Source organism: Sphaerodactylus townsendi, linkage group LG05 (genome assembly GCF_021028975.2).
Source record: "Sphaerodactylus townsendi isolate TG3544 linkage group LG05, MPM_Stown_v2.3, whole genome shotgun sequence".
Classification (NCBI taxonomy): Eukaryota; Metazoa; Chordata; class Lepidosauria; order Squamata; family Sphaerodactylidae; genus Sphaerodactylus; species Sphaerodactylus townsendi.
The window spans coordinates 42,511,735-42,527,959 of NC_059429.1; the positions used below are offsets into that span (position 1 = coordinate 42,511,735).

Sequence of the window (16,225 nt, forward strand, 5' to 3'; positions counted from 1 at the left end):
AAATGTATCAATTGTTGGGTTATAGTTAGGAACCTATCCACTTTCTTACAGGATTACGTTATTAAACTGATGCCAAATTAGACTCCCAGTATTCAAAAACCACAACCCTCCCTGTGAATAAGGTTCCTGTGGGGCCACATTAATTAGCAAAATATTTGTACTCACCTCTAGCCCTAAGTCCCTTATTAGTCTCCTTTCCTGTCAAAAATAATTTCCCCAGCAATAAAGGTTCTTCAGGACTATTGTGGAACACTGTCCTGTCCTCTCTTTTTCTTTGCTTTATCCAGAGTCTGGTACAACATGTTTTTTTACCCCTTCATTACTTAATCTCTCTCTCTTTCCACTCCAACATAATGTTACGTCACTGCCCTCCCAAGGCTTTTAAAATCTGGACTCTTCAGCCCTGCAAACTATTCATTCTGTTTTAGCCAACTGCATACAGATATTACACTTGGAGAGATTTGAGACAGGATTCAAACCTTTTTGCCTCAACTCTTTCATTTCCCCATTTACACAGAGAATTTACACTTGACTTGTGTCAGATTTCACACCAACCTCTAGTGCTGATTGGAGGGGCAGGACAAATGATCGATGGGGCACCACCCCCTTTTGCCCCGCTGTGGCTACGGGCCTGAAAGCTCTGGTTCAAACCACCATACCACACTGCCACAAAACTTCCATCACGCTAGGAAGGACTAGCTGCACGTAAAAGAAACGTGCACCTTATGGCGAGGGGGCGGCAGCAGTAGAGGTGGCTGCAAAAGTATTGGGACGCTCTTAGGAATAGATGTTGCTTCCTCCCATTTCTTCCCAATGCGCCTCATCATTTTCTGGGCTTGTGCCCGCAAAAAGAGGTCCCGGAGATAACTACTACTGGCTGACATTAAACTTCGTTCCCAAAAGCAGGCAGCCTTCCTCCGGCCTCTCCAGCCAAAGCTCTGCTCGACCAGCCCCTCGTCCTTCCCGGCACTTCTCCCCGGCGCACTCGGTCGGCTCCACTCTGGCGCGGTGGGAGGGCAAGAGAAGCGAGGCCCCGAGCCACGGCGGCCAATTGCCGCGCCCAGAGGAGGGGCCCCGGTCGCCCTCGCCCGCCCTCTTTCACAAGGAAGCCAGGGATGGAGGCTGAGCGCTGCGGGCCGGGGCCGGCACCGCCGCTGATCCCCTCCTCCGGTCCCCCGCGTGGCGATGAAGCTGCAGCCCCGACCCTCGTGGAGACGCACGCGGGGGCCCAGGACTCAGCCGGGCCCGCGATCCTCCCCTCGTCCCCGGAGCTGCTGGACTTTGACGACGACGAGGACCTGGAAGTGTTCAGCAAGGTACGCGGCGAGGGAGTCGCTCTCCCTGCTGCTCCCGGGGAGCCTGGCAGCTCGTGGCTTTCCCGTTCGGGCGCTGCGGTCCGGTGCCAGCGTCTTGCCCCGTCGGTTGGGCAGAGGCTACTCCGACCGGTCTTGGGCCGCCCGCCCCTTGCTTTGCTGCCCTTTGGTCTTAGCTGGGAGAAGTTTGTTTTCCCTTTCCAGTTCCAAAGGCTCGTGCCCTGAAGCTGCCTCCAAGGCTCGTGCCCCGAAGCTGCGGTGGGCAAGAAGTTTCCGCTCTGTCCTTGGTATGGGTGGAGGGCTGGAGCCTTAGGGGATGCCGCCGTGGTTGGGCGAGTTTGCCGAGAGCCTTGCACCCGCAGGAAACATGGGCATTCCACCACCTTCCCTGTGTTTTGATGAGCTGCCTTGACTGGAGACCAAGCTAGGCAGGGTGGAAATAATGAGGAGGCCACCACGTTAGTAAGGAGCCTTTAACAGACCTTTCTGAGTGGATTAGGTCTGTAGGGTTTTTCTTCTTCTGATGACTGCTGGTGGCAAGGCCTCTTCTGACTAGTCGCTGCTCAAGGCTGAATGGTGGCAAACATAGCTTCCCAGATTCCTTCCCTGTTGCAGCATTTGGAAGGGATCATCACATAGATCAAGATCAGCATTTCAGCCACCAGGCCTGTGTTTCACTTTCTTTACTGCCCTGGAAAAGGCTGTGGACATAAACCATGAACTACTGTAGCCCTAATTTATATGGTGAGCTAGCACTATTTTGTCCCAAGGACAGCATAAATTAATTGATTATTACAGAAACCTGATGAGAAAGGTCAAACTGAGAAATGTTGGTTCCCTGTGAGCATCATAACTGACTAGAGATGTGATCACCTTCGTCTAAATCTTGTATTCCTGGGGGTCTCAACTGCAGGTCCCGTGATGTCTGCCAACCAAGTGCTTGTAGAAAATTGGTATGGCTGCGTAGGTCTTTTGCCCAGCAGATCTTCTGCTTTGCTGTGTACATGAAGCAGAACATCTGCCTGAAATGTTGAAGAGTTAGTATTAGAGTTATGAGTGACTTCACTCCCTTACATTGTGTAGTCAGTTGAGACTCCTGTGACAGCCATTTTGTGGCCATGCCCACTACCCTATTTTTAGAATTCCAAGGTGCCCACAAGATGAAAAAGCTTGGCGATCCCTGCCATCTATTTCTTCAGATATAGTCAAAAGTGCAGGTGCCTATAGATTTTGCTTTGGTGTACTACCTATGTGTAACTTTTTTGATTGTTGTGGAAACTGTGTATACACCGAGAGGAAGAGGAGAATAGGTGTCATATCACACTGAGCTGTGAGTACAGGCAGAAGCCCACAGACGTTTCTCACATGGCTTCTGCCTGTTTCAAAGCTCAGAACAACATCATGAGAACTCAGTTCATTCACCCTCTTCTCCCATGGGAAGGAGATCTTGGTATTTGCTGAGCCCTGGAGCATGTACATTCTACTGTAAGTTTTTGCTGCTGCCTGTCGTCAAGACTCGGCAATATGTGCTAGGTTCAGGAGAAGAGAACAAATCTTAATTCACACAGAGTGGGAGCCTTCTCCTAAGAGCCTGGAACACTTACCTTTGGTAAGCTGCTGAGTCCATTTGTCAGATTTAAGGAACCAATTGCCACAGGAGGGATATGTCAAATGCAACATATACTTTAACTCTTACTCTCCATTTATATGGACACTAGCAGGGCACCCGTGCTTCGCTATGCATACTTCATCACAGGCTCTCTATGAATTTCGGGGTGACATTCAACATACTTCTTTACAGCCTGTTTGTGTACTTTGGGGTGACATGCAGCATATTTCCTCACAGCCTGTCTGTGGACTGATAGGTTTCGCATATTTTGCAGCAGCTTCCTGTAGTTGTCTTTTTATAATGCAACCTGTTACTGCTCTCTTTCACCTGGTGGGCTCCAAAAGATGTCATGTGGAAGCAGCCGTTGTATTTTCGGGATGCAGAAAGGAAGTGTTCTGCAATTGGATGCTGATGAGTGAGAAGGCTGTGAATAGGTTCAGGATAGGGTTGAAGGGCAGGGAGCTGGACTGTACCGCCACTGCAGCACATTCCTGGGGACTCATCCCACCACTTCAGAGCACGACACCAAGCACAGGGTGATTGGAGGCCAAGAGCAATAAACTTGTCTCCACAGTAATCAATCAGATATCCATATGCAAAACCCGACAAATGTTTAGTAGTCCAAGGTGATAGTGAGGTTTGTAATCTATTTTGATAGTATTTGGCTGTATTGGTGTTGTTAATGTGAGGGTGGGTGGAGGAGTACTTTTTCACAACCTGTCTGTTAACTTCGGGGTGACATTCAGCATACTTTTTTGCAGCCTGTTTGTGAACTTTGGGGTGACACGCAGCCTATTTCCTCACAGCCTGTCTGTGGACTGATGGCTTTTTTTTTTCAAATAGGCTCACGTGCATTGTGGAGGGTGGTGGTAGAGTGCCGTTGGTGAAAAACTGTCACCCTTAGAATGTTCATGCAGCATGTCTGTGGACTGAGCGGTTGGTTTGCCCTTAGAATGTTCACGCAGATGGCCAGAGATGAGCAGTTAAAACAATAAGTAGGTAATAAATCAAGTGAAAGTGAATATTTTGGGAAATCCTTTCTTAGTGAGCACCTGGAGTACGTAAGGAACAGGTGTGCCAAATTTCATGTGTGTGTGGCTTCAGTGGTTTTTGAGTTCTGTTGATGAGTTAGTCAGTGAGTCAGTGAGTGGTATTTCGCGTTTATAGATATAGATCAGGGGTAGGGAACCTGCGGCTCTCCAGATGTTCAGGAACTACAATTCCCATCAGCCTCTGTCAGCATGGCCAATTGGCCATGCTGGTAGGGGCTGATGGGAATTGTAGTTCCTGAACATCTGGAGAGCCGCAGGTTCCCTACCCCTGATATAGATGATAGCCTGTCCTCTCAGTCTTTACTAGTGTTATGTTACTGGACTTAATCCAACAGTGTAAAAAACTTGCCAAGAAGGCCCAAGGATGAGTTCAACTGGTCCCTCATTTCTCTCATTGCTGCTTATGCTGTCTAAGGCTGAAACCCCCAGTTTTTTAAGCTTTCCAGTATAAGAGAGAAGGCTACAGAAAACAAGTGGACTTACTTTCTAAGGTGGCAGTTTTTCTTCTCCATTTGAAGCTGATTATGGTGAGCCAAGGGTAGTAAAGCAACCATTTGATGGATATAGTTGAAATGGGTGGTCTATATGATGGTCATTTGCAAGATGGCCTCTAGTGCCCATAACTTACATAAATACCATGTCAAAATATTATATGGTGATCTTCAGCATACTTTAATCTCTACCTTTTGTTTTCACAAATCTGTTGCTCAACAGTTGATGATTAAGTCATGGCTCTGGAGGAGTCTCCCAGATTGCAGGAAATACTACTCAGACAAGATGTGTGCATCATGTTACACATTCTTTCATTATGCGAAAGTTATAACTGTCTTAAAGGCCATCAAACAGCCATGCAGAACACTATGGAGGCCCTCATGCTGGTAGCTTTTTAGCTCGATGGGGGCAGATGCCCCCAACTGTTGGTGCATTCAGCTTGTCTTATTGCCCTGCTATTATGTATTTAGTCATTTTAGGCAGTTTAATCATTAGGTTCACAGTGACCTAGAAAGGGCAGTAAAATTGCCTCTACAAATGGCACCCTCTCTTTGCAAGGAAAGGTGACCACAAAAAAGTGTTTTCATAAATAAACATGTTCCTTGCTCCTGGCAGACCACTTCTTGCAGGGAGAGATGATTTGTAGGAGTGGATACATTGCAGTCTTTACTGATTGTGTAGGGGGTGTGAAGACACCTGAATTCCAGATAGGGAACATGTGGCACAAGTTGTTTGGGCAAGGTTACCTTGGGCAGAGTAATAGCCACATCAGCTACAATAGGATATTCATATAGTATACAGTTAAATATCTCTGTAAGCAATTTATAAACGTGATAAAATCCATGCTACAATATCAATAATAATATAAAAATAATTACCGGTAGTCATAATCCACAGCACTCTGCAGTGCAGGCCATTATATTGTAGATCAGTGATGGTGAACCTTTTTGAGACCGAGTGCCCAAACTGCAACGCAAAACCCACTTATCGCAAAGTGCCAATACGGCACTTTAACCTGAATACTGAGGTTTTAATTTAGAAAAAATGGTTGGCTCTGAGGCGTGCGTTACTCAGGAGTAAGCTTGGTGGTAGTTGTTGGCTTTGCTTTGGAGCAACCATGCAACTCTTCGAACTTTTGAATCACGACCCTAGGAGGGTTTACTCAGAAGCAAACCACATTGCCAGCAACCAAGCTTACTCCCGGGTAAAAGATTGCGCCTTAGTTCTTCGCATGAAAATCAGTGGGGTTTAACAGCGCTTAACAGGGTTACCTACACTGCTTCCCCAAAACTAGGGCCGTTTCTGCACGGCCAGGAGGCGCCCCCAAGCCGGCAGGAGTTCTGCCGGCGTGGGGGCGGGAAGGGGAGGTCAGACGAGTGGCGGCGGCTCCGCGATGGAGCCGCCTCATCCAGTTGCTTCATTCCTGCCGGTAAGCCTGCGAGTAGCAGCCCATCACGCTGCCCTCCGACCCTGGAGGTCGGAGGACAGTGTGGGCGTGGGGCCACGCGCTTCCGCAGGCGCATAAGGAGGACAATCGCGAGTGGGGGCTGAGACGGAGACAGCGTCTTCCGGGCGGGCCGGGTTCGCACCAGCGCCGCGGGAAGACGCCTTCCTCAACAACAACAACCCTTTAAAGGGTTGTTGTTTAGGCGGCTTGACGCGCGCCCTGGGGAGGAAGCGCATTCAGAACGCCGCTGCTGCGTTGCAGCAGCGGCGCCAGGCGCGACCGTAGCTTTGGGGCTTCTTTGGTTCCCCAGGCCATCATTAATGGGCTGTGCAGAAACGGCATAGGTCTTAGGTTTAATGCTAATAATCGAGCCCAGCAGCCCAGGCCAGCCTAGATTGTGTGTGTGTGTTGGTGATCCCCCCCCCCCCTGATGAACTCTGTTTGTGCGTGCCCACAGAGAGGGCTCTGAGTGCCACCTCTGGCACCCGTGCCATAGGTTTGCCATCGCTGTTGTAGATGTATTTTATATATTTATTTAGTGGCTTAAGTTACATTCTTTCCAGTCTAAATGATTGCTTGTGACTCAAGACGACTTGGAGAGACTGGGCAGATACCCAGTAGGAATGCAGTCTTTCAAGTTCACCTAATTTAGTCTCTGCCTCAAAGATCAGGAGTATATTGGTCCCAGCCCCTTACCTTTCTTACCCCTTACCATTGGATGGCAGCAAACTCAGAAGAGCTTTCACTCTAGCCTGATCTGACTCTTTGCCGTTAGTTCTTGAAGGCTGATAGAAGATACCATGAACAGAGTGAATTTGCCCATGTGGTTTAAAAAGAGTCTCTAATGCACATTTTTCTTTTTTTACAATAAGTTGTGATTGAAGATGGTATAACCATTATTGGTTAATTTCCAAGGTTGTTTAGATAAAGTACACTTCAAAAATTACTTGCAGGTGAAAATCCTGTGACTTCAAGGCAGGTGGCCAAGTTTAGTCCCCTTGTATATAAGGCACATAGAAGGTTTAATGCTAAATGAGGTAAAGATGTGTCAAAATCTCATTTTAATTGTTCAGAAATGCTGTATGTTTTATTGATGGAAATTGTTTTTAAACTTGTCGTTCGATGAATTTCCTGAAAATTTCTGATTGCAATGATGACAGCAATAAACAGACTGACTATTTAGAAGGTTCTGTACTTGAATTTGTTTCTTTAATCATAACATCAAGAGTTCCTCCACATGCATTCAAGCCTAGAGCTATAATCTGGTCGTGCCCATGCTTGCTTCTTTGTTACGTTATTAAAACATTTATAGCGTGCCTTTCCCCATGGCTCGAGGCTTCTTATAATCCAGAATTAAATATATCAGTACCCCGCACCACTCACATATAACCTAATAAAATGACTGCAATTTACACTACTTTAAAAGCTCTGGTGAATAAAATAGCATTCTAGTGCCTCCTGAAGGTTTCCAAGGATGGTGCCCCCCCCCCCCACACCTCCATAGTCTGTTCCATAGAGTCTGTTCCACAGAGTGTGGGAAATTACTGAGAAATCACAGGACTTTACTGCTTCCAAGAAGGCCACCCTTAGTGGGGGAACACTTAGAAGATAGCAGGTTGAAGATCATAGCTGCTGCACAGGAACGTACAGGGAAAGGAAATCCCTTCTAGGCTGGGGTCATAGTCATCACCTTGAATTGGACTCAGAAATAAACCAACAGGCAATAAAGCTTCTTTTAAATAGGCAAAAAATATCCCAAATAGCTGCTAAACAGCAGTTGAGCTGCCACAAATTAAACAGATTAAAATTTCCTGGCTGTCTTTAAAGGCAGTCCAATATAAAACACATTGCAGTAATCCAGCTGTGAGATTACACAAGCATGTATCAGTGTGGTCAGGTCAGCTGAAAGTAGGAAATGAGAAGGCTGGTGGACCAGATGCTGGTAGTAGAAGACACACACACCCCTGCAAAAAAATTACTCTGCTTTTCAAATGGGGAAATTGGGTTCATGTGTACCCCCAAGCTCCTAAACTGCTTTAGGTGCCAGCTCTACTTCATCCACCACAAGTGGAACCAATCCCTCTGAAACATCAATATTCTCAACCTGCATGACCTTTGTCTTGTCTGGATTCAGCTTCATCTTGTTCTTCCTTACTCAGTTAACACACGTTCAGAGCTATGATGGATGTAACTAGAGGTTTAGGTAAATAAATGTAATGTAGGTTGTTGTCTGCTCAGTGATATCATCCAAACACAAAGCTTTGGTGTTAAGTCATTAGGAAGTGAAAATTAACCATGGTGAGGTTGGCAAAGCAAAAAACCATTGTCAAAGTTGCTTACAGTTGGGGTAGAGGGTTGGGTTAATGGTAAGATTGTTGGTAGCATCTCTGGAAGCAGAGCCAGGTAAAGCTGATCAGTTGGTATTGGAATATGCAGCAAGCCTTGCAGTCAGGAAGTCCATACACGAGTTATCTTGAGGCAGGAATTTATGTGTAACCAATCAGAAGGCTGGAATGAAAGTCAGCTGGGTCTTTAGGAAGCTGTTCTGTTGCTTTGTGGCATCACCAGGCTCAGTCAGTTTCATGATCTTCTGAGCTGGCTGACTACCAGTCCTAACTCCACAATTCAACACTGAAATGCAAAACTACTCTGTTCAGCCTATTGGTTGAAAATCAGCTGTTCAACATGACAAACATTTAAAGCTGCTGTCTTCCTAACAATTAAGCAAAAGAACATTCACAGAGCAGCTGTACGAGGCAACACACATTTTTCATTCTTGATAATGCATGTTCACAGATCTGTTTATGACAGAAATTTATGGAGTGAAAAATCTAAATGTCAGCATCTTCAATTCGATGGTTCGGATTTGTTACTGAATATAAGCCTAAGAGGCATTAATGAATCATTTATGAATTGTATCCTTCATAATGTTTAAAAATAAATCCAGCTAATGCAGAAATAATATTTCTGCTCTGTTTACAATAATTTTTTTTAAAAAATCACATACTCTAAGTCAACATTTTAATATTTAAATGCACCATCTCCTGGGTTCTTAAAAACAGAAACAATTGCAGTCAAGTGTTATTTTGGGTCAGGTGGTGGTATGAAATATGTACTAGGGAAATATCCTGTGGGATGGGAACAGTACCAGCCCTCCCCTCATTTCCCTTGGTCCTCCTTGTTGGCAGAGATGCTAACTGCAGATAAGTGGCAGACTCACCGATTAAATGATAAAGGTAAATGTTTATTAGGAAACTACATTTCAAATAGAAAATCTGACAGACAGGGATTGCCTGCAGCTACCTTGCTAACTAGGGAAGGAGGGAGGACAAAACCTCTGAGAAGTAGGAGGAACTGGGGCCTAAAAGTATCTGTCTAAGGACAGATAAGAGATGACACAAAAGGACAAAAGGGTCTCTAACCTTACAGCCCTATCTAGCTGATAATTTGTCCGCCTCCTACTGGGTCTTCTTTTCGGTTTCTCGGCACACTAAACATTGTCACTTCCAACACCCCTGCAGTCCCTTCCTAACCACAACCTCTGTCCCCATCTACTCATCACCTGTGTCGTACTCATTTTTGTCAACTGCCCATTTCACTTTTTTGACTTTTTCTGTAATGTGGTCATTCTGTATCCTGCCCTTGCAAACAGTCACTATTTCCATTCTTTGTTTCTGCAAGGAATAGTGGCAGGGAGTAAGGAGAAAGAATTCAGCCCTGTCTTTGTTGTATCTTCTGTGAAGGAGAATATATTATGTGTAAGCAGTAGGCACTGGCGGTAGTAGATGGAAGTTGGAAAGAACTGTCTATTTCTTCCCCTCTGTGGCAGAATTAAGTAGGCACTGATCAGAAACATTCTCCTCTCAGAGGCATCCTCATAGATGAAAGGATGTATTTTTGACTTTTCCGACAGACTCAAGAGTCACAGGGTTTAGACCTGATTGGTATAGACCAAATGTCATGTAATATTTAAATATCTTCCACTTGCTCTGTGATCAATACATATGAGAAATACATCAACACATGCAGAGATGTTAATATGTGTAAGCAAACTCCAACAGCTCTTTTCTTCTCCACAACTGAGCAGCAGAAGGTTGTGGTCTGAGTTAAATGGCGTTTTCAAGCCTTTCCCCACTCTCCGTCCCAACACATTTCCTTTCAGGGTTCCAGGTGTGTGTGTGTGTGTGTGTGTGTGTGTGTGTGGGTGGGTGGGTGGGTGGGTGGGAGGGAGGGAGGGAGGGAGGGAGAGGGAGTAAAATATTCATCGGTTGCCCTGAAGAACCTAAAGTAGCCTGAGTGGAAGAAACTTATCCACATAAATTCCCTCAACTTTTGTGCTTTGGTTAAGTGACACCATTGGCAAGGGCAATCAGCTTGCTTACACATTCTAGCTTGAATGCGAAAGAACTTGCCTCTTCTGTGGTGGCTCATGAAAAGTTGTGTTTCTATGGAAGAATAGGAAAAGGGGTTGTTGTTGTTGTTTTTTGCCAACCATCTTGCAACCATTTTGAATTGCCAACAAACTAGTTAGCAGTGACAGGCTAAAACTTAAGGTGACCCAGTATGCAGTTGGATTTGCATAAATAATAACGTCAGCTTCAGAGGTACAAGTCAGCTTCCGAGGCTTTGGTCCTCAGTGCTATATTCCTAGAATCTCCTTTTGAATGCCTTCAAGCTTGTCCTCAAACCAGTAAATAGTGGTGCCCTCTAAGATCAAGGTGTATATGCAATTTTCAGATCAATCATCTTTGCAGATCCCAGTTTCTATGAATGGAGTCAATGGAGATTTGTATTTCCGTCTGATCGCTCCAAGATTTTACATGTGTAGCCAAGCTTTTGTGTCAAAATGCCACTTGAGATATTTACATACCTTATTTTAGAAGGGATCAACCAGCTGTCTTTGTCTCCTGATTGTAAAACTAGTTCTTGCAAACTTTAGTAGAAGCATTCCTGCAAATATAGTATTAATAGGATGGGAATTGCCCTGTTTCTGCTTCTTCCATGTATTCATCTGCAAAGTTTGCTGCCTAACCAAAACATTATTTTTTTCTAGTGCATGAGTACCTAGAAGTAAATTGACTTCATATATCATTTCTTGCAGCTTGCACAATGGAAATAAAATGGCTCTCTAAGTAGTGAAAAATGAGAATCTTAAAGCTGTCAAACTTAATAACTCACATTATTACTCAAAACATAAACATGAAGTACATACATTTTATAAAATACTTGGCTATGTAGCCTAATGGTGCCCCTGGAGCAAAGGAACCTCGAGTGTTATCTTAGAATGAAATATAGTACACTTTCTCCCTTTGCTGTTGGGTCCAGTTGGCATTAGATGTGTAGGACCTTTTACATTCTGTATCTGGAGCTGAGGCATTCTGTGTTAAAAGGTTGCAAACTTGTTCCTGAGAAGATTTCTTTTAAAGTTTGCTTCTGTCAAGCAACTGTATTAAAACCTGAGTGGCAGCTGTCATAATTTACCTCAAAGTAAACCCTACCAGGGGTCACTGTGAGTAATATGTGGTTTGAGACAAAAACAAAAAATCCTCCTTCTGCATACAGAACATGTGTTTTGCAGTAACTAAGGATATGAACCATCAATATCCATCTATCACAATTTTGTTCTTGACCTTCCTCCTAAGAGGTAAGAGTGATAGCCATGGTTCTTCCCTCCAACTGTTATCCTCACAAAATCCCTGAGAGGTAGAGTAAGCTAAGAGAAAGCAACTGGCCCAGTAAGTTCCATGACAAAGGCCTGCTTATCCCTAGATCAACACTCTGCTGCACCACACCATCTCTGAATCTCCACACCATGCTGGATCTCAGGCTGTTTAGAATTTAAAAATCTGTAAGTAAAATAATGTTTTGAGGATCACGGTTCAAATCCTGTTTTTGCTATGAACATTCCAGAACAAGGGTCCCCAAAGTGGTGCCTATTGGCGCCATGGTGCCCCCCCCCCCCCAAACACCTTTTATGACACCCACCAAGTGTTGTTAGAAAGTAGGTGGGTTCAGGTCAGGCACTTTTCCAACACTGATTGCTCACTGGAGATCTGATTGGCTGGGCAGATTAAAGTAACATTGTTTCAGTGACAGTTTTATTTTCTCTCATTCCTCTTTTTCAGGATATTGTTTCAACTGCCCTTTTCCCCTGAGTTTGGGCTTCTTCAATGTGTATGACTTTGCCTCCTCTGGCAGCCATTTTGTGGTTGGCTCCACCACTGTATCAGAATTCCAAAGGTACCCATGAACTCAAAAAGGTTGGGGACTATAATTAGTAATACTACTACTAATAAATTATTTATTATTAGTAGTAGTAGTATTAAAAGCGTTTTAAAGCTGCCTTTCCTCCTTTCCAAAGCAGCAAACATTATAACATTTGGACATTGAAACAGAACATAAGAACATAAGAACTAGCCTGCTGGATCAGACCAGAGTCCATCTAGTCCAGCATTCTGCTACTCGCAGTGGCCCACCAGGTGCCTTTGGGAGCTCACATGCAGGATGTGAAAGCAATGGCCTTCTGCTGCTGCTGCTGCTCCTGAGCACCTGGTCTGCTAAGGCATTTGCAATCTCAGATCAAGGAGGATCAAGATTGGTAGCCATAGATCGACTTCTCCTCCATAAATCTGTCCAAGCCCTTTTTAAAGCTATCCAGGTTAGTGGCCATAACCACCTCCTGTGGCAGCATATTCCAAACACCAATCACACGTGTGAAGAAGTGTTTCCTTTTATTAGTCCTAATTCTTCCCCCCAGCATTTTCAATGAATGCCCCCTGGTTCTAGTATTGTGAGAAAGAGAGAAAAATTTCTCTCTGTCAACATTTTCTACCCCATGCATAATTTTATAGACTTCAATCATATCCCCCCCCCAGACGTCTCCTCTCCAAACTAAAGAGTCCCAAACGCTGCAGCCTCTCCTAAACAGCACTGAAAGTAATACCCTGTTTCCCCCAATATAAGACATCCCCAGAAAATAAGACGTAGTAGAGGTTTTGCTGAAGTGCGAAATATAAGGCATCCCCCGAAAGTAAGACGTAACAAAGTTTTTGTTTGGAAGCATGCCTGACGAACAGAACACAGAAAAATAAGACATCCCCTGAAAATAAGACATAGCGCATCTTTGGGAGCAAAAATTAATATAAGACACTGTCTTATTTTCGGGGAAACACGGGTATATAAAATTATTCAGTAAAAACATAGAAACACATAAATAGTAATACTTAGCCTTTATATGGCTAATTAAAGGTTGGTAGATCCTTTACCCTGGTATAAAAGTTATATTATCAGCATATTTCAATGAGATGAGCAGTCAATTAGTTTGTTGTTGAAAGCTTTCATGGCCGGAATCACTAGCGATGCCAGCCCCAGATGCAGGAGAAAATTCTACTAGATCACGGCCATACAACCCAGAAAACCCGCAACCTCCTAATATATCAGTTTCCTACAATAAAAGTTGGGACTTTCTGCTTCACTCTCTTAAACCACTAATCTGCACTTGCTGTAACTATAGAGGCTGTAGGTTAGTTGTTTTTACATTTCTTTCCATAAGCTGCAGCCATACAGAGAGTTTTCTTTTGGTTAATTTGACCACATCATGTATCAATCTATCAGAAAACATATGTGGAATTGTGAAGAAAGTACATATGTTCCTTTAAATTTACTTAGAGATCGTTTGTTTTGCTAGGACGTGGATTACCTTTTTTAGATTCTGGCTGAAAACATTCTTTAAGGCTAAAGAAAGTTCGCTCCTATCCTATTTTAAATCTGACCCACTGAGTACAACCTGGCTAACAAACTTAGAAATTAAAATAAAAACTTTGGGTTTCTCATTGGAATTTTTTGAATCTTTAAATGATGAATATATCTTTAGGCTCCTTAGACAAAGAATCCTTGATGTGGAACAGCAAAAGTTTCAACCCTCACAACCAGCCGTTTGCTCTCCTGAATCATTAAAACTAACCTTTTTGCATGGCAAGATGGCCCAATATTTTTTCAGTCTTGACAATCCATCTCAACGCAGAGCATTTATGCTGGCTAGGCTTAACTCCTTCCCCTCTAAAGTAATGGAAGGACGATATCAAGGCATACCAATCTCAGAGAGAAGGTGTCCATGCCCATTAAATGAAGTGGATTCAATCCAGCATATTCTTTTAAACTGTCAGTTCTACTCTTTTATACGTAGTATTTATATTACTCCGCTTCTTAAAACAAAACTTAGCCTACCTGCAACACACATAGTATTTTATTTATTAAATGATCGGTCCCCTGAAATAACTTTTAAGGTTGCAACTTTCTTAGCAAAAGTAATAAACAACAAATGCTACCAAAAACCTGAGCTTAGGTAGTTATATAAGTTATAAAAACACGGGCTTATATGTGATTTTATGAAAAGATAACCGTGAGCCATTCCTGAATATAATGGATTTTAATGGTTTGACGCCAAACAATATATCATATATCCGATGTTTTGTACATAATATTTTATTACAACCTGGATATTAGACTATTTTTGTACTTATGTACAGAATTATTGTTTGTAGAGATTTTAACTTATGCCTAATAAAGGTTTTGTTGTTGTTGCTAGGACGTTTACAATGCAACCATTTGGCCTCACTGAAGTTGTAAACTGTGTTTGTGTTTAGTTTAAGTAGTGTTATTCTTTAGATAATGGGACTGGCTTTTACCAGGCCACATTCTAAACCAGACAGATAGGTTTTAATTGCCAAAAATGTTCAGGCGGGGGTCATCTCCCTCATCGACTCTATTCGACACCCAATTGGTTAATTATTGATCAAATGATCTACATGAGCCAATTCTATAAAACCCCTGACACCATTTTAGGGGGATTCATTTTCTAAAGAGATTCATTCATAAAGGATTCTTCTTGAAGATTTTCTCATGGTTGTTCTTCTGCCTTAGGCTGAATAGCCTTGTAATGTATTGTCTTTATATTTGGAACTGTCTAGAGCTGAGAAAGAACTGATTTTATCATTTCTTTTTCTTTCCTTTTAATAAATTTTTAAAATCTCAGCTGTTTGAGAGTATCTGGATAAAGAACCCTGGTTTCAGTACGTTACTGGTAAGGCACCCGGCTGGGTAATTTTCACTGGAATATTGGCCTTTAAAGCATTATAAATATGCTCTTTCCAGTGCAGAGTTTGCCTTCTTATTTCCAAGGACTTCCTGTTTCCTGAAAAGAAGGGGAAAGTCTGGATGTGTGACCTTTATGGGTCAGGGAAAGTGATGCCTCAGTTCAAGGCTCCAAGGCTATTTTTTAAAAAGGCTATTGTGACTTGTAGGTTGATTGATACCCCTTTCCCCCCTTGATGCCTCATTGATGACCCAGTGGCCAGTTTTTAGGGAGATAGCCATTGTGGGGATGGCTATTGCCTGACAATAAAAGAGCAGCTGGTTGAGATGTCAGCAGGGGTTGGAACTGCTGGAGAAAGCATCTTGAAAGAGTCTGAGAATAAAATCTTGCTTTTTATAGAACGAACAGTTAATTGAAGAGCAATGTGTCAATAACTTGATTTTTCTTTCATGTGTTATAGCATCCTTTAAAGAGCTAAGCTGCCAAACTATATTATCAGCAGTCCAAAAATGATACATAATTGGGGGCTTCTGATAGAGTGCTTTGTCTCCAAGGGAAAACTAAAGCTGTTATTTAATGTAGTACTTCTTCAACCCACTATACTGCATAGCCAGCATTTTATAAACATTGAAATGACTTTTCTCCCCACAACCTTGAGGGCTAGAAACATGGATGTTTCAAAGTTTCATGAATATAATGCGTGTGTTTGTGGCTTACAATGTAACCCTGACCATATGCTGATCCCACAAGTTATATGTAATCAATTAAATATTCTAATGATTACCACTACTTCAAATGGCGCAAGCTGTATCTTTGGGGTAGGAGTGAAATGTCTTCCATGTGTCTTGTTTATCCACAGGACACATCACTGATGGAGGTAAATTCATTCAGTCCTTTGATGCCAACATCTCCTTCTTCGATGATAAACCAGTATAAATTTGAAGATGAACCAGAATTAAAGGACCTTTTTGTTACAGTTGATGATCCAGAAAGTCACATCACTGTCATCGAGACATTCATCACCTACAGAGTTGTTACAAAGGTGAGCAGTATGGTGCGGTTTCCATCATTTAATCTTTGCAGGTGTGTGATGATGGTGCCAACGGCAATTTGTGCTTCTTGAACATTTGTGTGTGGAAACTGAGGTTGTAGATATATAGTACAAAGGAATATTTTTCTTAAAAAATTGCTAAATAATTGTAACGTTTTTATAGCGTT

General features: G+C 43.1%; 1 protein-coding gene across 3 annotated transcripts in view; it reads left to right on the forward strand.

The window, feature by feature from the left end:
• Positions 1-1,049: 1,049 nt before the first annotated feature.
• SNX7 (sorting nexin 7) overlaps positions 1,050-16,225 on the forward strand; it is a 52,667-nt gene continuing 37,491 nt past the window's right edge. Inside the window, exons 1-2 of one of the 3 annotated variants that reach the window (XM_048497137.1) lie at positions 1,050-1,316; positions 15,867-16,049. In XM_048497137.1, coding sequence (XP_048353094.1) covers positions 1,116-1,316; positions 15,867-16,049 — 384 coding nt within the window. In that variant the 5' untranslated portion in view covers positions 1,050-1,115. Of the gene's footprint in view, positions 1,317-2,904; positions 2,923-15,866; positions 16,050-16,225 lie in introns of those variants that run through there. The other 2 variants (XM_048497136.1, XM_048497138.1) reach the window with 2 other exon arrangements.